Source organism: Epinephelus lanceolatus, chromosome 15, assembly GCF_041903045.1.
Source record: "Epinephelus lanceolatus isolate andai-2023 chromosome 15, ASM4190304v1, whole genome shotgun sequence".
Taxonomy (NCBI): Eukaryota; Metazoa; Chordata; class Actinopteri; order Perciformes; family Serranidae; genus Epinephelus; species Epinephelus lanceolatus.
This window is the reverse complement of record NC_135748.1, coordinates 12,106,360-12,128,417: the sequence shown is the minus strand read 5'-3', so window position 1 is coordinate 12,128,417 and position 22,058 is coordinate 12,106,360. Positions and strand designations below refer to the sequence as shown.

Genomic DNA, 22,058 nt, shown 5'->3' with positions numbered 1-22,058 from the left:
AGAAAATTTTGCTTTGGTGACTGGTTGCAGTTGGGTTATACTATGGTAATTGGGAACTATTGATCTTTTAGACACCCCCTTTGTTTCCAAAGGCTGTTTGTGATTTGTCTTAAAGCATAAGTGGTAGTATTCTATATTTTTCTTTTTGTTAACAAATTCCATGAAAAGACCTAAACAAACAAATGGATTAATCCTACTTAGTATTGTGCAGGTATTCAAAGCCTGATATATCTTCTTTATTTGTTCCACTGTTGTCCAAAACTATTAGAAATTTATATGTGAGCCACATCTTTGCACTGGGTCAGGCTGTTCCCATGCACTGTTTGTACGGTTTTCTACAAAAATAATGCACCAAAATTACATTACATATCCCACCTAATCACAGGCCAGTAATTTGTATGTGATGCTGCCATCACATGACCGATGCGCTGACGAAAGATTAAAGAGGTAAGCGCTCTTGTAAGGAGGCAGGTTGGGTTGGTGGATGGATCACAAAACATGGGACTTTCCCCCCCTGGGACTTTCCTCAGGAGACTGTTGGTCTAACCCAGGTCATTTTAAGATACTCATCACCATGTTTCTTTTCCTAAACCTAAACATAGTTACTAGTGCATAACGTCATTCATGGGGCACAAATTCATAGGATATCATACAAACATTTGTGTGTGTCATACGAACCATTGTTTATATGTTGACTGGGTGACATGCTCCTCCATTAAGATGAACACAACAGTTAATCAGATTTAGCGTTATTGGCTTCTGGAAACATGCGTTCACCAAATGTGAACCCAAAAAATAGGGATGCACTGAATATTCGGTAACCGAATATATTTGGCCGAATATTGCAAAAAATCACACATTAGGTATTCGGTGGAATAAGTTAAAAGCAAGGCCGAATAATAGCGTGCAGTGACGGGTGGAATAAAATGTCGGCAGTGTGGCAATCCGTTCGTCACCGCACTCGCATTTGCGGCTAAAAATAGTTTTGAGTGAGCAAAATAGGCTTAAATCATTCAGCACGCTGTGCGAGCAGCCTACAGATTTCAACCACCAGCAGAAACGAAAGGCGAATCCCACCGATTGTGGGTTGAACGGGGGTCACAGACACAGACAGTAATGTATTCCTGTCAAATACGGCGGCCATCGGCTTACCGGTGACGAATAAGTCGGCTCCAATAATATCCTCTTCTTGGCGTGTGGACTGCCCAGAAGTACCTGAACAGCCGGGCCAGCCGAACACAGGTATGTGACGTGTCAGAGGAGAAACGAGCCGTTCACGGCCCACAAACCTCACCGCACTTTAGGGACTGGGAGGAGGGTGGCTGGTTGATTCTTATTTTATTTATTTATTTTATTTTGATCCCCCCTATGTTCATCACTCATTGATGCTGTTTTTGAAGTATGAATAAGTCAATAAGTAATTTATTCCATTGAAATATCATTGATGTAGCCTATAATAGAAAAGTGATTTATCTTTTTATAAATGACAAAAGGCACATCTGCCTCATTTTCGCTGTGGTATCGTGATACTACTCAGAACCATGATATTTTCATTGGTATCGTACAGTGGGATCCAATTTTGGTACTGTGACAACACTAATCTGGAGGGGGTTCGTCTGCCAAAACTAATGAAAAACTAAACAAGGATATTCGGTATTCGGTACTTGGTATTCGGCCAAGCGTTTAATATTATTTGGCTTCGGCCACAAATTTTCATTTTGGTGCATCCCTACCAAAAAACTAACAGTGCCAAGCTGTTTGTGAAAATTCCTAAGAATTTCAGAGATCGATGGTCTGCTGTTTTCACCCAAACATAACAAGCTTGTCTTTTATATCAGATGGTTTCCTCCCATTCCAGTTTGCTTGGGTTGAGAATTGCACATTACTTGCGTATGGACACACAAAGCATCTCTCTGGAGAACAGATATTGTTACCTCTGTCCATAGCTAAACACTGATCCTCTGAGAGGACCACATGAAAGGCCGCCAGCGTCCACACCTTTTCCCAATATCCCAGGGTGACGCACATCTCCAACTAAACAAGAATTGAGACCCTGTTGTTTGCCAGGTTTCTGTGCTTATTCCCCTGTGAAAAATGTGTTCTTGAAAAACAGTGAAGTGGAGATGTATTTATTAATCCTGTTGGGGAGAAGGTATATGGGTGGGGAGGAGTGTGTCCAGCCAGTGGAGTTGTCACAATGCTGGAGTTACTAACTTTGATATAATACCTTAAAAAATACGTATTTGATGACATTTTTTATACTCCAGGGAAAATCTGATATTAGGGGCAAGATAAGATAAATATAACAAGGCCATAACATGACAATGACAACTTAATAACTTATATTTATCTTACTTTTCTGTGTTAGGACTCATTCACACTGGCACTATCTGGTCCGCTTTAAACGAACCCTGGTCCGCCTCCATGGATACTGTAGTTCGGTTCGTTTGGAGTGGTGTGAACGCTCAATCGAACTCTGATGCGGACCAAACGAGTGAATCCTGGTCCGCTTGAAAACTGTGGGCTCAGTTCACTTGAAAATGAACCTTGGTGCGGTTCGCTTATAGTGGGAAATGCAAACGGACTATCCAGCGAACCAAAGACAGGAAGTGAACCAAAGAAAGGAAGTGACGTAGAGGGCAGTGCATTTTGAATAGGAAAAAAAACAAAAACAAAGCCAACAGCGCGAACTGGGAGAAGCAGAGGTAAAAAAAAGAAAATGTCTCATGGGCAGATGTGGAGTATTGAGGAGGTGCATGCGCTTATTGACTATTGCTCCATTGTTTCTGTGGTTACCAAGCCAGCTGAAGGGGATAGATTTCTGTTTTTCGGTCCTGGCCAATCGATGAGCCGGGTTTTCTTCTTCCTCATGCTTTTTTTTCTTCCTGGTCAGTGGTCGTTTCGGGCAATACCGCCCCCAAACAAGCAGCTGTTGTAACTGCGTGATGTCATCCAGGCGGTTTGGTCCACTTTAAAAAGTGCAGTGTGAAAGTGAACCAAACCAAATGAAGATGTGAAATTCTTCAGCATTCCCCGCCCAATCGAACCGAGTCCCCCAGACTGTCCTGGTGTGAATGCGCCCTTAGTAGCAAAGAACAGCAGAATTACTGTAGTAAACAGAAACACTAAGAGAGTGCGAGAAAATGCAGCTGGTACCAGTGTATCAATACTGCGGACGATGAACAGAATCAATATGATATCAATAAATTGGTATTTTTGTCACTTCTACCAGCCACACATTCACAGTTTGGGATCCAGAGGGCTCCGATGAATGCGCTGGGATTCTCTCACTTATTCACTGACTCCAATGTGACACCACGCGGAGAGCTCTCAATGCTCAGAAGCTCCTTTCAAACCTCGACAAAGGGGGAATTGTTGATGCAGCAGGCTCAACTTGTGGAGCCTGCTGGAGCTGTGGAGTGGTGGTTGGGCTCTGACTGTTGACCTGAGAGTCTTTATTTGTGTTTGTTTGTTAAACCAAGCTGGGCCATGCTGCTGCTTTGTCCCCCCCCCCCCCCCCCCTTCTTTAGAATCCTAAAATAATCATTTATGACAGACTGGGTTGAATATATAACCTAGTGTTTCAACACTTCAGCGGTTTACTCATGTACTCACAACTTCACTGACAAAATCTGGTATCATTTGTAGAATGATGTCAGTAACAAGGATGTGAAAGGATTTTCCCAGATACTGCTAGAACATTAACTCTGCTGTTTGATGTGATCGTTAATCACTGCGCAGCTCTGACTCAGTCGCAACAAACTCATGTCACCTGCTCAGCTGTGGTTGAGAAATGTGTGACTGACTGTGAGGAAGAGTGGGCATTTTCATCTTTAATTCATCCTTGTCCTCAATCATAGCTCGTATTTAGAGAGGCATTTTCATCCATTTTCAAGCAGTGAAATACTATTAATGTTGGCTGGAAGCAGGCGAGATCGCAGCGATAAAATGTCTAAGTTGTCAGGATGGCACTGTGGTGATTTGTGTTTTTATGCCTGTATCGCTGCATGCACATCTCCCTCTGTGCCAGCCCCAGAGTATTAACTACATTATTTAGCCTGCACTCACAGCATAGCAGAGCGCTCCTGCTGTTTCCACGGTGATTAAACTGTTGCATCTCCCTAATTGTCCATTACATTTGTTGTGTGTGTACATATGTGAATTTATGGTGGGAACGTTGACTCGCTGCCTTCATTTGCATATTCCTGGTATTTGACTTCACGATTACCTCACTTCCCTTTTCTCTTTTATCAGCTTTTTCTTCATTTATGAACGTCTCGCTGCCTCTCTCCCGCCTTGTCTCCCTCCCTCCCCCTCTGACTGGCTGTCTGTCGTCTTCCCTTCTTAAAGCAGAGGCAAGACCAGGAAGGATTCTTCTCCCCTCATTACTGTCACTGTTGCTGGCTGTTGACAGGGAGAGCGATAGTGATCCTCTCTGACCCTCCCGTGTCCAAATAGCCTGTTTCATTTCCTCTGTGTTGGCTTTGACCAAAATACCAACCACCACATCCACCAGCCCTTCTTGTGCTTTAATGCTGCACAGGCTGAGCCCTCAAATCCCTTTGATTATAATTCCTGAGACCTCTGTGCTTTGCTTCTCCAGATCTCTTGTTGCATCAAAAGGGCCTAGCTGCCTCTGTAGTTTTAGCTTCATTAAAACTTCATGACAAGTCCCGGCTTATGCATAGACTCAAATGATCGCATCTTAAAGAGGAGGCCAAGGCCTTTTCTAGAGCGTTTTCTTCCACAACAGTCTTGTGTAACCACCAGAGGAGTCTGATGACGAGAGCCTGGTCTGACACTCGGAGCTCTCCGAAAACAGACAAGTGGCCTGTCTGCTCTCAGGTTCATTGAACCCCACAGCTCCAATAACCTGCCTGGATTTTGGCCGCTGTTGGTAGTACACAGTAAAGCCTGCAATAACTGTTTAATGCTGGTGTCTCTTTTCACATTAGAGCAAAGTCTTGCAGAGCAGAGATAATGAAAAAAGATGAGATGATACGATGTAGGCCTGTCTTGAATAATTCTTTTAGTTTTTGACAAGATTTTTTTTTTTTTTTTTTTTTGACGTGCAGACTACTTCCTCAAAATGATTATGAAATCTAAGTACCACAGATTTTAGGAACTAGAAATGTGTCTTAAACATACTCTGATTCTCTTAGGCAGTCTAAAATGCCATCAGACACATTCTTGGCAAGGAAACCTTATTGCTTTAATGACCTCTTATTGCACTCATTTACAGGAACATTTGATCCAGAAGCCAGATGTTTGTCTATTATTAAACCTGTTACACTTTACTCTGTGTAATATAGAGATATTAAAGGTTTTTAGATTTGCACAACAGTTGAACTGCAGAGCGAGGAAATAGCTGCATGTATTTTCTTTGTTCCTCTCATCTTCTCCTGGCTGAGCCTTGCCGGTGGAGTGTTGGGACTTGTCTGAAGCAGGAGCAGACAGAGGGGATGGGAGCAGGTTTCCATCTGACTGGCAGAGTGGACACAGAGTTTACACAGGCTGTGTGATTACAGGCTGATTATGCTTCAATGAGTGGCTGCCAATGGGTTTTTTTTTTTTTTTTTTTTTGTCGTCAAGGGTTATGAGTATGGCACTCTGCTACACTTACTGTTGTCACTTCACAAAATTGTTAAACTTAAAACTGGTTAGCCAAAAGGTAAGGTAAGGTAAAGGCTTTTTATCTAGTGTTTTTAGAGTTATGTGTTTTTGCAGACCTGTAAAGAATTCTTAATATAACATCTTGGTAATGAGAGTTTGCAGTTTTAATTTCGACCAGGAGTAAGATGGAAAATAATCTTGAGGAATCTAATAGTAGTCTTGCAAATGGCGACCCCGCAAGATCCCCAGTCTTAGCAAAATCTTATCATCTTTAGATGTGAGAGGGTGTCAGACTTTTAAAAGTCTTGTCAAAGTCTTTATTTAAAATAAAAACATAATTTCTTAGGTATGAAACATTACAGAGACATAATACCATCAAAGAAATACCAAATGATGATGGAAGTTTATCAACCAATCATCTTGGAAGTGGCTTGCTCACTGCCAAGACCAACTGGAGCAAATTTTCAACCAGGCAAAATGCATGTGGGGATACTTATCTACTCATAGTTCAGACAAGTCATCTTTCCAACTTCTTTGAAAAGACAGGCAGAGTAAGAACACTTTGGTACATTTGGACTGTACTTTGCTGGATGTGGACTGAATTGTAACAGACTGTGACTGATGACATTTCACAAGTCCATGAGAGCACAAGTGCAGACAAGAACAGGTCTGGTGTCTGTGATGGAGCCATTGTCTCACAGGGTGAATATTATTCATGTCAGGGTTCCCTCAGTTTTTTTTACCATCATGTACATTTCTTCATTTTTCCCTGCGTTCCATCTCCCCCGCCATGTATGCCAGCTTGCTGCAGTTATGTTTGAATATAGTTTGAATCTGATATGGCAAGAAAACATTTTCTTTTATTATGGGTCCTTGAAAAGTCATGGAAGGGTTTTGACATTTTGTCCATTAAAATGTGGGGGAACCCTGACAAGTTCATGAATATTGATATTTTGTATGTCCATGGTTACCTGAAAAGCTTGTATATAAATAATGTTTTAGGGTGGGTTTTTGTTCTTTTTTCCCCACACTGAAGCCCAACAGCAGAGCAAAGGCGATTGTCACTGTTCTGTTTGAGGGGCTTTGTTGTAACACATTCTTTATTTAGACTAGTTTTTTCCCCCCAGATAAGATCAGTCTCATCTGGGACCTAATCCAATGTTGACAGATGCTGGGAGTTGTAAATTCTTATTTTTCAATCCCCCATCATTTGGCGGTCAACCAGCAGATATTTGTTTTGTTCCTGTTCACTGAGCCTTCTTCCATAACACATATTTCTCTCATCTGGCATGAGCATCTCTGTTGTAGTGTGGTTAATATTTATGTAGTGCTTTGTGTGTTTAGAGGTGGTGCACAGGGCAGCTGTTAAAAAAAAAAAAAAGTGTTCTAGACAATTTCTGGGCAGGCACCTGGCCCGGTGATGACTTGCAGAGCACTAGCCAGAACAAGACTGAATTATACTGATACATTATACTTTTGAGAGAATTTGCTAAACACGCCTTCACATGTCTTACATTCACTGATGCCATTGCTGCCCTCTACCTGCCTCCCCCAATCCTATCCCCTTCCACAAACATCAGTGCTCCCTTGCCGGCTCTCTCTGGCTTATTTACAGGCGGTGTCGCTCAGGCAAGCAGCGCTCACTGACCAGCCACAGCTCCAGCGTAGCCAAGAAGCCTTTGAAGTTTGCTCTAATCAGCACCGCAGCTGCAGAGAGCTGCTGTGGAGGGGGCTGGTGCTGATAGTGGTGTTGGGTTGGGGGTTGGTTGTGTGAATGCAAATGTGACCAATATGAAAATGGATTATTATTCCATACAAAGCAGCAATGTGGGTATATATGCACAAGTCTAAAAATAGATTTGGTTTATGAGTTGCTCATTGTGTCAGTTTTTGAAAAAGGCTGTTGTTTCATTGCTTACTGAAACTGCACAGTTTTTTATTAATTTTTGCAGAATATTCATCTACTCATGCATTTCAGATGGGCTGAAGATTTCCCATCATCTCTTTAGTCTAGTCTCACAGTAGCTTTCTCTTGGGATGAGAGATTTCTGACACTCTGTAGTGAGGATGAACTGCTGGTCATCCCCAGAGACTCGCCTCCTGTAAGCATTAGTATGGGCAGTTGGAATATAGAGGCTTGCTGCTGATATCTCTGCTGGTCCAGTGCAAGCCTGCAGTTGCAGCTGAGTGTATTATGACATGATATTGTGACATCTCTCCTAAGCTTTGAATCACTCAGAGCATTTTCAAAATACTTCTGACAGATAGTTGAAATTCAGTGAGGCAGACCTGTCAGCACTGTTACCTTCTGTAAACACTGAAAATCTCTGGACTCAGGTTTATCGTTGCTTTTACAAACACTAGCACTAAAGGTGAGAGATGTCATATTAGCTGAGGTTAAGCCTGCATTATCCCCATCATATCTGTGTTTCTGTAAATGTCCTAAGTGGCTACATCTCGTAATGGACACTTCTAGTCCACTTGGACCACTTAGTAGCTTGATTTAGGTCGTGAATAGGAGCTAATGATTCCTCACCACAGGTTATATTACGGCGAGGCAGCTTTTTATCCAGGCACTAATGTAACCACAGGATCAACAGAAGACGACAGCCTGATCTGCTCCCCACACTTAGGAGCTCAAAGACCTTGATCTTTAGAGTGGGTGTTCACTTCAGACTCACCCTTTACTTAAGTATGGTTTGGTTAGGGCTGCTTTTAGACAATTATAAAGCCTTCTCCATAACCACTCACGGCTGGCTTGGTTTGGCTTCCAAAGATAGGAATATTATGGGTTAGCCTCCGCCACAGTTTCTAAGTGTTTTATGTGCCCTTGGCGATAGCAGATTAATCAGTTTTCATTATTAATTAATCTACCTTTCTCATGGCAGACATCTTGACTTGTCATAGTAGAAAAGGCACAAATTGACAAAAAATGTCCATCACAACTTCTCAGTGTCCAAGTTGACATATTTAAATGTCTTGTTTGGTCAGTCCAAAAATATTCAGTTTACCATCATGTTAGACTAAGAAAATCATATTTACATTGCAGGTGCTGGAACCTTTTTTTTTTTTTTGCATTATTGCTTCAAAAATGAGTAAAAATTTTAGCAATGATCCAAATTGTGGCCAGTACTTTTCTGTCAATTGTTTAAGTGACTCTAGTATATGTATGGAAAAAGTTTTACTTAGGGATGTACCGATCACATTTTTTTTTTGCATCCTATCTGATACCGAGTCCTTTATTTTGAAAACGAGTATGATACTGGGTCCGATCCGATACTTTGCAAAGCATTAAGAAAGAAAAAGAAGAACGCATCCAAGTTGTCCCATAAGGTTTGTTTTTTATTTAAATAGTATCCAAAAAGCTTAGCAGTTGTTCAGCAGCACAAAATGTAAACAAATTCAGAATTGTAAACACATTGTCCCTCCAGAGTTCCCGTAGGGCTGTGGTAGGCAAGGTTCCGCCATTAGGTGTGGCTGTGTTGCTCAGAATAGAGAGAGAAGTGGGGGCCGCCGAACCTGTTGTCTCGACTCCTGTCCGTTTATTGCTCATTAGGTGCACTCAGTTAGGCGAACCCAGGACGCTCGGTTACAAAACATGGCCATTTTTGTTATTTTGATTCGTCCGATCTTTTATTACCGATTCCGATTTTGTAAAAATAACATGATTCGATCAATCAGTGAACATCCATTCTACTTATTTTGTGGGGTTAGCCAGATTCCAGTGTCCTGAATGTGAATATTTTCTGGTTTCTTTAGTTTATGACAGTAAAATGAATATCTTTGGGTTGTGGGCAAAACAAATCTTAGAGAACAACATCTTGAGCTTTGGGAAACACTGATATTTTTCAGCATTTTTCGACATTTTATAGACCAAACAACTAACCCATTAATCAAGAAAATAATTGACAGACTAATCAACAATGTAAACAACTGTTAGTTGCGGCCCTAAACCCACCCCATGACAGAATTGTACATGAGCTGAACACTTTTTACCATTTATAGCTGCCTGCACATTTCCTTGGACAAAAACCCAGAGACAGAGACACAGGGTTCCATTAAGATCCCCCTGAAGATACTGGGTGACATGAAGACCACCCAGGAGGGAAGGGTGTGATGTTGTTGACTGTGTTTCTGATGGACCTTTAGAGAAGACAAATGGATCTCTGTGCCCCCACTTACTGTCACACATCACAGTGGGAAGTCCATAAACCTTTTATGAGCTTCAAGGAGAAGTTAGCATATTTATTGTTGGAGCAAATGGCTGAATACTGAAGAAGCATTTTGTTGTCTACTAGTGTGAAGTTCCACTTTGAGATGTTATTTCCACTTTGGCTATATCAGGAAACTGTTTATGCAGCTGGTTTATAATGAACTCAAGTTTGGTCAGTTTGAAAACTGCTGAATGTTGGAAGATTTTAGTGTGCACCGTCAGCATTAATTCTAACATGGGTCTTAAGATTTGGTTTTATTTGGGAGGGAGGTCAGTTTACACAAGTGATTTTCTCTTTCCCTGCTTCTGCTTCCCGATTTCTGTGGTGTAGTCCTGTGACCAGGCTCCCCCGGCTATCTTTGTACTGATATAATATGAAGAGAAGAACATCGCCTGGAGCAGCTCACCAAGCACCCTTCTGATAAAAGAAATGAAAACCGCAGCCTCAGAGTATCGTTCTACAGACAAAATTTACAATATTGGGTCCTGAATAAGTATGATCGTCTAGTATGCTGGAGGAGGTTATCTTTTATGAATGACTTCACTGGCAGAAGTTGGCAGGATTGTAAATGAGCTCTGGCAAACAGTCAAGAGGGACCTGTATATCTCTTGAATCTGTATTTGACACCTAGTTTAAAACCATGAAAACCTATTTATTTCAGAGACCACGTGTGACCACCTTGATTTGGGTTGTCTATTGTGGTCTTAGCTTAAAGGGACATTTCACCCCCAGAGTAGTTGTAGTAGTCATGTAGTTCCTACATGAAACTGCTCATAACAAGGTCTATGGATTATCTTGAGGAACTGGGTCATGATTTCTGAAAAGAGACATTGCTGTTGACTTTTTCAAATGTGTTTTTGGTGCTCTGAGCACCACAAGCCAAGTGCCATCTAGTTCTATTACATTGGAGAAAAGGCAGACATCTCTACGACATATATCTCAAACACTCGGCAACTCCCACCAAAACAATCTAGACTGATAAATAGCCATACGGGTAAGAGGAAAAATATGTGTTTTTATTTTGGGGTGAACTGTTCCTTTAAATTCTTCAAATAGGCACCTGCATCTCTTCCCCTAACCAGGTCATGTGCTTAACACTGTGAAGCCACTGACAAATAAGCTGTGAAAACTTTAAACCATGGTCGCAACCTCACGAACCAAAACTAAGCTGCCAGCAGTGACTACAGCTCAACACTTGAAACACTTTAAACTTTACAGTAACAGTCTCTTCTCTTTAAGATTTTAACTGTGAAGCAGCTGCGGAAAGTGTTTTGTTTACAGCATACATGTACTCCCAGGGTCCTTATATATGGATGAAAGACATTTTGTTTGCTGCTTTATTAAAGTAAGATTTGAACACCTTTCACTAAGTCGTGACTCTGTTTCTAAATCCAAACAAAGGTGGCAACAGGAAATAACTTTTTACATCCTGAATCAACATTTAAATGATTTATTATCAGTTACATTTGTCTATATTTTTCTGTTGTTTTCTTTTCGCTTTGCTATAGATAACAATATTAAGTTTTTCCTGTTTGTTGTAATGACCAGAAATATGTGAACACTGAAGCTAATGTGTGCTAACATTTTACACAGCCCTCACATGCTAGACAATCCACGCACTTGCTCTCCCCTCTTCTCACCATTTTTTACAGAACAGGAGAACTCTAACTTAAAGGGCTAAATAGATGACCCATTGTTTGATTTAGATTTGCAAGAAAAAAATGATGCCTTACTCTTTATTTTATCAAAGAGTATGCTAACACATTTCTAATTTATTTCAGCCAGTGGGATGTACATTCCTTCAGAGCACTTGCTTTCACATTCCTGCCAAGAGTAATAGCTAAGCATGTGCTCATTACACACACCCATGATGAGGATATGATTTGGCTGCTGTTGTATCTAATACAGCTGAGCTGACTCTACCATCCCACAAGTGGACTGAGACAATGCTGTGCTGTACTGACACATGTCTGACAGAATATCTCTCAGCCTGCCTTACAGAACAAGCGGCAGGGTTGTTGATGAGCAGAAGTGTCTCTGATGCATGTCTTTCATCTGCAGAGCTTCCGGAGAACTGGACGGACACGAGGGAGACCCTTCTGGAGGGCATGGTGTTTCAGCTCAAGTACCTGGGGGTCACAATGGTTGAGCAGCCCAAAGGAGAGGAGCTGTCTGCGGCTGCTGTCAAGAGGATAGTGGCCACGGTTAGAGACAACACACACCTACACACCCTGGCAGTAGGCAAGACACACACACATAGCTGGATTAGCTGAAAGGGACAGTTCATCCATGATCAAGAATACAAATGTTTTCTCTTACCTGTAGAGCTGTTTATCAGTCTGGATTGTTTTGGTGTGATTTGCCGAGTGTTGGAGATATCGGCAGTATCGATGTATGCCTTCTCTCCAATATAATGGAACTATATTGCACTTGGTTTGTGGTGCTTGAAGTGTGTGGTGCACACCAAAATAATCTGGATTGATAAAAATCACTACAGGTAAGAAGAAAAATATGTATTTTTGATTTTGGGGTGAATTGTCCCTTTAAACAAAGGGGACCCAAAGCCTCTTGTCAGCATACTCTATTCAGAAAACTATTCCCAGAAAATGAGTTTCTCTCAAGCACATATAATATCTTTCCCACATCACCACCTCCACCACTTGGAAATCATATTCATCCTGTAGTTTTCTCCTGTTTATGACCTGACTGACACCTCGGTGAAAAAGTGACTGGTTGGCTGCCTGCTCTCCCCCCGAGGCTCTGGCTGACATTTAGAGGAGGATGCAATTAGTTTGGACAGTGTTGCTCAGTATGTGGCTCAGCCAGCTTTATCATGGTAAAAAAGGCTTAATGTTATTGGATCTGGCAGCTCAGTGGATAATGAAGTTAGCGGCGGCAGAATGGTGGGACTCAGGACACGGTGATGTATGGAGAGAAAGGCAGAGGCTCTGATTGGGCCTAATCTGTTGGCTGCCCTTGGTGTCCCTCTGAAAAGGATGTTAGGCTGCTGAATGGGGTATTTCTTAACTTGTTATATTGTGTAATAGGAGAACCTGATGTAAAGTAATATTTTGTCAGGCCAAAGATGTCACTTACTCTGGACTGGATGTCCCTTAGCTTCGCACTCACACACATGCTTGTTGTTGAACTTGTTCTCTTAAAGGGTGACTTTGGTATTTTTCAACCTGTACCCTATTTTATGTTTTTGTGTCTAAGTAATTAATAACAGTTTTTGATATTGGCCCAGTTTTGAGGAGAGCGCTAAACACCTAGGGCAATTATGCACAGTCAGTTTACATCAGGTAAAAGTGCTTGTTTTTGCCATTGACAGGCTCAGATTGTCATTTCAAGTATCTGACAACATTATGGAAAGGATCCCTACAGAGACAGACCTTTTTGTTAAAGAGTAATATCCTTTTTGTTTAAGCAGAAACACCCTCGAAACTGCTATTGCCAAACCCATCAGACCTAATTTAAATAAACAGTAATTTTATAATCCTAAAACACACTTATGCAAAGTCGACAAAAACAAAATTTAAACTCACAAGAAACATCTTGATTCATCCTTTTACTGTTCCAAAAATCACCAGGTCTGGTTTTATTGTAATAAACTCTTAATTCACCTAGCTAGACGCGAAAATATGCTGGCTCCATAAACTGTAAAATTACCGTTTATTTAAATGGAGTCTGGTGGCTTTGGTGACAAGAGCTGTTTCTGGTTAAATAAAGAGGATCTTGCTCTTCAACAAAAAGGTCTGTCTCTGTAGGGATCCTTTCCATAATGTTGTGAGATACATATAATAATAATATAACAATAATAATTTGAGCCTGTCAGTGGCAAAAACAAGCTCTTTTAGAGGACTTTGATTGACAGTGGGCACATGCCCCGAGGGTTTGCATCGTAGCCTTTGTTGCGGCTGCCAGCTAAAGCATACTTGTTCAACACTGGACCAATTTCAAAAACTATTGTTCTCATTAGTCACTTAGACACAAAAACATGGGAAAAAGCATCCAAGTTGAAAAAAATACTGAAGTTACCCAATAAGAATTTATATTCATATTTGTCTGTGGATTTGTTTTGACAATGTCTGTTAATAGGCTTATTGCATATGCATATTTTCCTGCTGAGCCAGAAGCTCTGCAGGTTTTGGCTCAAAGGTCTGTTATTTCTCAAATGATTTGACATAGCTTTTGATTGGCATCTTTTGACCTACACTCTGGATTCAATGAAAGCTTGATGACAGGAAATTTGCTCTGTAACGTGATTGTCTTAGTTTATCAGTATCCCTGGCATCAGTGGATCTTGATTGACTGGCCTGATCAAAATTAGCTCTCACAGTTGTAATTTACATAATGCAAGGTTGACACTTGGCTAGATTGAGTTTTCTCTCTGTCTCACTCACACCCTTTTTTTCCACCCTTCAATTCTTCTTTTTTTTCGTTCCAGGCCAAAGCCAGTGGAAAAAAACTGCAGAAAGTCACGTTAACAGTCTCCCCACGAGGAATCATCCTCTATGACAGTGCCTCCAACCAGCTGATAGAAAACATCTCCATATACAGGTCAGTCCTCCTCTTTCGACTGTTCGACTCTTGACACTATTCTTAACGCATCCTGTGTCCCTGACTCAGTCGGACGGCCCCAGTTATGAAATACTTTTCACCCTAGGCTTGTCCTTATCACCTGCAATAAAACAAAAGATGTTATTTGCTCTCATCCATCACTGGATTGATGTGAGTGTAAGAGCAGGTGTGATACTCCAAGGCAGTGTTATGTGTTTCTGTGTGTGTGTGTGTGTGTGTGTGTGTGTGTCTGAGAGAGAAGAGAGCACTCAGTCTATCAGCAGTATGTCTCATCAATCTCAACTCTCTTGGGAGCATTACAACAGCTGTATGTCTGATCTTTACACACACACACACACTCACACATACACACAGACACACACATTCTCTAGTAAATGCCTACAGATCTCACTTGCCTGCCACAGCCTGCACGCTCAAAGCTGCCTAACCTCCATTGGCCTCGAGCTTATGATCCAAGCTTGAATCACTTTTCTAAAATTCCGCATTTATGAGTCTGCATATCAAGGAGAGATGGGACTTTCCATCATTTTTCCAGGCATGAATAGGCTTGTGTTGAATAATTTCTACTAAAAGCTGGCAGATTGAGGACAAATCTCTCAGGTGTTGACAGTTTTCTAAAGTTATCCTTGAGCAGTATGATTGACAAGTTGTCTACACTGACCATGTTTCTGGCTTTCCTGTGTCACCTTTGGGATGTTTTTCTATTTTAGAGAACAGTTTAATTCCTGCCACCTGCTCAACTCTGTATCACTTGTCATTAAGCAACTGCTTCCTGACTGTTCAGCTTAGAGTAATCAGAGCAAAGTTTATTTCTCAGCCATGCAGGGTTTATCTATATTAAAAATCTGGGCTCTACGTTACTGGGCAGTTTTTTCAGATTTAACCTGAAAAACATTGCACACAAAAATCCATTGCAGAAGAGGAAAGGCAAAATGACACCCATAAGGTGGGAATGTTGTTGTAATCTTTAGGTGCTTTCAGAGGCACACTGAAATGAAACTGAACGGGCAGAGTGACATCAGTTCTGATTCACTGACATTTAGGGTTGCAGCTAAAAATAAATGTGATGATTGTTTTTCCGATCCATAGTTTCTGTTTCATAGTTTCAGTTTTTTACAGTTTCCTTAAAGCTGTCTTTGTATTCACACAGCACTTAATGAGATGATCTTCGAAACAAAATATTCCTCCTCTGCCTCCTCTATAGCCATGTAGCGCTTGTAATGGCCTTAGTGCACATGAACCAGAACAACCAATCAGAGCCGAGGAGTCTCCGAAGCAGCTGTCTGTCATGTCAATCACTGCTCATGAACTGTGGTCAAACAAGACAGTGCCGATCAAATTTAAGTCAAAATTCTGTTACGGCATTGTCTATTCTTTTCATCTCAAATGTTTTCAGAAACATGTTTTAATTTAGTTAAGCTGTAAATGAGAAGGTTCAATGCTTAGTACTTAGGTAGCATGTTTCCAACATGGCAGCAGGGTCACAAACTTTCTCTTTAGATGGCTAAACAGTACACTCAAATATGTTTCTGAAAACATTTGAGGTGAGAAATACGTAATGCAGTAACAGAATTTTGATTCATAATTGATCAGTGCTGCCTAGTTTGACAGTTTGACCGCAGTTCATGGAATGATAGACATGACTGACGGCAGCTTCGGCTCTGATTGGTCGTTTTTGGTGCACCGTGGTCAACTCTAGCAAATGCTGCTAAGAGGCAGTGGGAAGAGGAGGAGGGCCGTGATTTTTTTCACAGACTGTCTGTCTCATGTACTTCTTTCAGAATATAGTGACAGTTTCAGCAAATATGTCACAAAGTTGTTTTCATAAAAGTTATCGACTGTAGCTTTCAACCTTTGTTCGAAAGGCTAGTTTTGTCTAGTCCAGTAGCTGCTAATCTTCACAGTTAGAAGCAGGGACCACATAATGTTTGGCATTTTTGCTAGGAAAACGTGACGGAAATGATAAGTTACCAAAATTGCTGATTCATTTTATATTTGATTGCTTGATTAACTGATCCAGCTTTGATAGGTTGACAGTGTTCTGGAATTAGTTAGCTGGCACCATAATTGGCACCATCAAAAGTGTACCGAAACAGCTAATATCAGTTTCTGTTTGCAGTGTATCCATGGATTTGCAAACAGCTAGCACTGAATTACTTTGATTCTGAATTACTTTGATTTTTATTCCTGAATGGATTTTGGATGATATCTTGCAATGCACATCTGAGATGATAATAATATCCTCAAGTTGTGCAAGTTGCACTGAATCTTAAAATGTGTATTATTTATACGTGTTCAGATTTGACTGAGTTACAACTCTACGAAGTAGCTGAAATATCTTTATTGCCTCCATGAGCTGTGTGGCGCAGTCGTTGCTGCTGCTGCAGATCCTTACCATGTTGATAAATGGGCCAAACGGTGAACCAAACTTCCTGTTGTGTTTAGAACACCGGCAGGCACCTGTATCTTTTACCGCACAGTATCTTTGCTTCATGTCTCCCACTGCCTCACCATTTGAAAATGTGTGAACTAATCATTTCAGCTCCACTGATGATGTCTTCATCACAAATTTCAGAGAAGTTTACAGCAGCTTCTCTTTTATTTCATGTGCAAAAATACACAATGCATATAACTCTTTATTTCTGCAATGCATCTCTAGTAAAACTGCTGCACTAATAATGGATTCTCTCATTTGAAGAATATGAGGTAAATACTGGAGCAATTAAAAGGCTGACTGCGTGAGGTGAGTCCAGCTGTGACCTCAGGATGGTGTGAAGACATAAAGCAGCTGGTTGTAACTCGCACCCCATTGGAGCTCTCCTCCCTGGACATCTGCTAAGAAGACGGACGACCAATAAAAGAAATGGATTTGCCTAGACACCCAATTTCCCTGAAGCCCTCCCTCCCAAACATTTGCCCGTAAATCTCTGTTGTGTTGTGTGGACTGCAGCTGTGATTCTTAAACCTCTCCACATTCTCCTTCTCTCACTTTTATTTATTCATTATATCCACACCTCATATTCCTTAGTCATTAGTTAACCAAGTGTGTGACTATCCCATGATGAAGTTTGAGCACAGTGCCAATGCTCGAAGGGGAAAGGAAGGACAGATGGCAGACATTCATTATAGCCTTCCACCATCGTTTTGGGTCTCCCTCCCCAACTGGCCAGTACACCCATCACTTTGGTATTAGGGTAATAACAGGATGATCAAATAGTGGAGAAAAGCTATTTGTGGAGCATTACAGCTTAATTTAAATCCCTACTTTGCACCTGAGACTGACAAGCAAGACTGATACCTCTCTCTCATGCGACACGGAAAAAGTCTCTGTGCAGTAGATGACCTCCTACAACACAACAAGACAGGAACAATCACCTCTGTCTATGTGAGGCTTTTCGTGTACCTTACAGGGACCAGGCCCATTCTAAAGGCTGTAATTTAAAACTCTGTGTGTCATGGTTGTTAAGCAGGTGGACACAGTGGGAGTGTGATGTGCTAACTTGTTTAAAAAGCACAAAGGAACGGCGTCCCTTTGGCGAGATGTCACATCAGCACAGATGTCCAGTGCGCACGTGTTCAGTTCAAATACATGCCATTGTTCAGCTTTGTACCTGCACACAGCTGGGGTTTGTATTAGACCATGTGCAAAGCAGTGAGATTGCGAGTGCAGCTGGCTTCAAGAATTGCAGGGATTTTGTTCTCTCTAGCAGTTTAGAGAAATGTTAGATTGAACAGTTTGAATCAGATTGCTGGACTAGCTTAAGAGCTTAGTGCAGATTTGCACAGTTGCACAATGGCCCAACTCGATCTGTGGTGACTTTATTAAGTCTTTTAGTTCTTATTAAAATGTGTGCATCTGTTTGTGTGTTTTCTCTTTTTCAGAATATCATATTGCACAGCAGACAAGATGCATGACAAAGTGTTTGCCTACATCGTTCAGAGCCAACACAATGAGACTCTGGAGTGTCATGCCTTCCTCTGCACTAAGAGAAAAATGGTACGTAAATGAGTTTGTACAACTGTGTATTACCAAACGCTGTGCCACTGTAGGCTGTTTACCCAAAGTATTCCAATAACTTCTTCATGTAATGGACAAAGTTGCACATACTCACCTTCTGTAAGTGAATACAAAGAGTTGGAAACCAGCTGGATCCAAATACGAGATATAAAGTCTACCGCTCCTTCCATTTCTCATCTCCGATTAAATGAGTAATTGAATTATATTATATGATTATAATTTTAGGAATTATCCTTTCTTGCTTTTATGCTAAAAGTAGGGTGACAAGATTGATGCCAGTCTCATGTCTGTTAGATATAAAGCTTTAGCCAGCAGTTAGCAGGTTAGCTTAGCTTTGCATACAGACTGGAAAGCAGGAGAAAGAAGTAGCCACGCTCTGTCCTAAGTCAACAAAATCTGCTTATCAGTGGGTTTGGGTTTTGGTTTTGTTTTTTTTCTGATACTGATGCTAAAACAATGCTTAAAAACGGTACTGGTGATTCAACTTTTAAAATACTTAAAAAAAAAATAAAATAAACACACAACAACGCTAAGCATCATTTGAAACAGCTTTTTTTGCAAAGGCAAATTTGAACCTGAAATTTTACAATGAATTAACTCTCAACGGTTTAATGTCAGAAATGTCTCTCTCTCTCTCTCTCTCTCTCTCTCCCTTCCCTCTTTCTCTACCTCACACTTGCTACCCACACAATCTAGCACCAAAATGAGGCACCAAAATCTAGGTTGTTTTTTGGTCCAGCGGGTACCAGTTTCATGTTGGCGCTAAGTTTTGATACCCAACCCTACTTATCAGCCCCTTTCAAGCTCACTAATTAGTGTGTCATATAATACAATACAACATGTCAATTAGTGAGCTTTAGAAGATTTAATTAGGTGGTTTTTCCTGTACTTTGGAAATAGCCAGACTGTCTGTTTTCTCCTGTTTACAGTCTTAACGCATCATTAAGTCATTCAGCTGCTGACTGTGCTTTCATATTTATTGTGTAGACATAAAAGTGATATTCTCAGCAAGAAAGCAAACAAGCAAATTGCCCAAATTCTTGAGCTATTCCTTTAATGTTACGTATAAATAAATGTATAGTGAAATAAGGCTGCAGTTACAAATGTAGGCTTAAGATTCTTTATGGTGCAGAATTCTGCATTCAGGTATTCGATTCATTTTTTGCTCCTGGCAATCTGCGGAAAGCACTTTATGCAGATACAGTATGCTGCAAAGAGACCTCAGAACAACTGCACTGCCACTTCAAACTTTACTTGTATGTATGCAAATGTCCAAGTATTAAGTCAGGAGAGAGACAAGGAGTGAAAACATGAAGGGCGGGGAGGCTGTCGTCCCTCTCTGGCATTCTCTCCATCCCTGGAGGTTTGCAGAACGAGTGAGCCACTCCCTCCCCTTCCTTCCCCTCACTAATTTAGTTCTGGCCAAAAGGCCACGTATCCTCCCAGTTACATAAACAACATGTCATGGAGCCCACAGGTTGCTCTTCCTCCTCTTCCAAGTGTCTGTGAAGTAACCCCTTGTGTTTGTGTTCACTCCCTGTCTTTATCATGGTCGCAGCTCCTCGACTTCCTTGCGTTTCCCTCATGTGGATGAGATGCATACGAGTATTACTCATCTTCCTTTAATTCTTTCATTTTATCCCTGTGCCTCACTCTCTGTCTCTCTGCTTTCCTCCAACAGGCCCAGGCGGTAACCCTAACAGTGGCTCAGGCTTTCAGAGTGGCGTTTGAATTCTGGCAGGCAGCCAAGGAAGGTACGCATGGTTGCCCCCGACGACCAGAGGAGTGTGACAGACGACTAAAATCTTTCCTCTCCTCTTCCCTCTCCTCTTCCCTCTCCTCCCCTGCTGTATTCCCTCCATTTACTGTATACACACTATCTTCCTAACAATGATCCTGTCCTTTATCTTGAGGTTTCCCACACAACGTGGACACATAAATTTTCTTGTGTCTTCCTGGTCTTGGCCTTGACACCCTCGAGAGGGGTCACACAAATTACTGGAGGACTGTTTCTGCCCGTCAGTGTTGTCCTTTTTACACACACACACACACACACACACACACACTCGCACACACATACAGAAGAGGAATGTCCCCATTGATTGAACCAGTTCCCCCATACAGTGGTTAAATCATCGGCCAGAGAGCAGAGAGACCTGTTTTAGTTTAGTGACGCTTCTTTATTCCAGGCAGCTTAGTCATGGTTAAAGACTCATCTAGGTATCGACATGGGGAGGGGTGGAGAGGAATTAAGGTCAGCCTGGGCTGGAGGTGGGCTGACTGGAGGTAAATCTTTCCTTGTATAGTGAGAACAGGACTCGGATGTGTGGGAGCTGCCATATTTTTCACCTTCACCGAAAAGGTGTTCCGTTTCTCCGCATTATATATTTATATTTTTCTGTTTGATGTCCAACATAGAAAGCGTTCAACCTCTTTAAATTAAAGGGTGGGTCCATCTGCGTTCTTTTCCGTGTTTTTTAAGTAGACACTAACACTCAGCCATTTCCAAAAAACGGTGATGTAGGTTCCAGCATTGATCCCCCCACACATCTCCACCCACACACACATGCTTTTTGCTCACAGTAAAAGCATAGAGAGTGAGAAAAGCGTTAGCTTGTAATGTTGAAACTTAGAGGTGGAACATGGTGCTATTAAACCTTTATTTAACCAGGTGAAGACACATTGAGATTTAATGTTATACTGCATTTATACTGTATAGACACATACATAGATCCACAGTCAGTGTATGAGCTACAGATAGATGGTGGTTGGCCGATTGGAGAAGTGGTAACCAGTAACTCCCTGTGTCCCGGAAATAAAATTACTGTTTCTGTCAGAGGAGTCTGATGACTGTGGATGGGTGTAGCAGCAAAATGTACTTTAGCCTCCCCAAAAAAAGGAGTACTGAAAAAGTCAGTGTAAGTGCACTCTATACTTAGCTTATTGTACTGCATTACTTTGTCTTTTCAACAGGGAGCTGAAGCCGTTATCTATGCTCTCTTCAAAGCCACCAGACTCCATTGACAGAAGCGGTCATTTTACCTCACAGCACAGGAAATGCTGGTCTACTGTTAACATGATCGCTCAGTTTGTTTGTTATTGTGTGACTTAACTGAACTAACGCAGTGTCCACAGCAGTACGTGGGTTTATATGTAGCAACAGCGTCGTTCTTGCCTGACAGGATTGTCAATTTGTTAAACTGCGTTTTTAACTTCACTCTGACATTGTGTCTGCTCTGACTGATTTCCGCAGGGGAGCAAGACTCAAGTATCCCCAACCAGTCTCTAGAGATCCACATGTTTGCCTGAATCTAATGTCATTTTATGTCCACTATGGGTCTGCACCATGCTGCATTAGCATGCAGGCATACACCTGCGGTGCGTCGAGTAGGCAGATTCTGCACATATTTAACAGTTATCGGAGCTGGCAGACTTGCTGGATCCGTTGCTAAACTTCGTGTCAACACAACCACATGGCCCATACACGCACAAGCAAGTCAGGGAGAGTGATAAGACAGAAAACTGATGAATGTCATTCGGGCTTACATAAAATCATATCGTGAACATTTCTGTCCATGCAGGCAACTATTTCTCAACCAGGAAAGCTAACGTCTTTTGCCCTGTAGGCCGAT

General features: G+C 41.4%; 1 protein-coding gene across 3 annotated transcripts in view; it reads left to right on the top strand.

The window, feature by feature from the left end:
- Nucleotides 1-22,058, top strand: part of ldlrap1b (low density lipoprotein receptor adaptor protein 1b) — a 44,334-nt gene that overhangs the window by 6,397 nt on the left and 15,879 nt on the right. For all 3 annotated transcript variants that reach the window (XM_033643199.2, XM_033643198.2, XM_033643201.2), the window contains exons 2-5: nucleotides 11,889-12,031; nucleotides 14,275-14,387; nucleotides 18,291-18,405; nucleotides 20,108-20,180. In XM_033643199.2, the coding sequence (XP_033499090.1) occupies nucleotides 11,889-12,031; nucleotides 14,275-14,387; nucleotides 18,291-18,405; nucleotides 20,108-20,180 (444 nt within the window). The remainder of the gene's footprint in view (nucleotides 1-11,888; nucleotides 12,032-14,274; nucleotides 14,388-18,290; nucleotides 18,406-20,107; nucleotides 20,181-22,058) is intronic.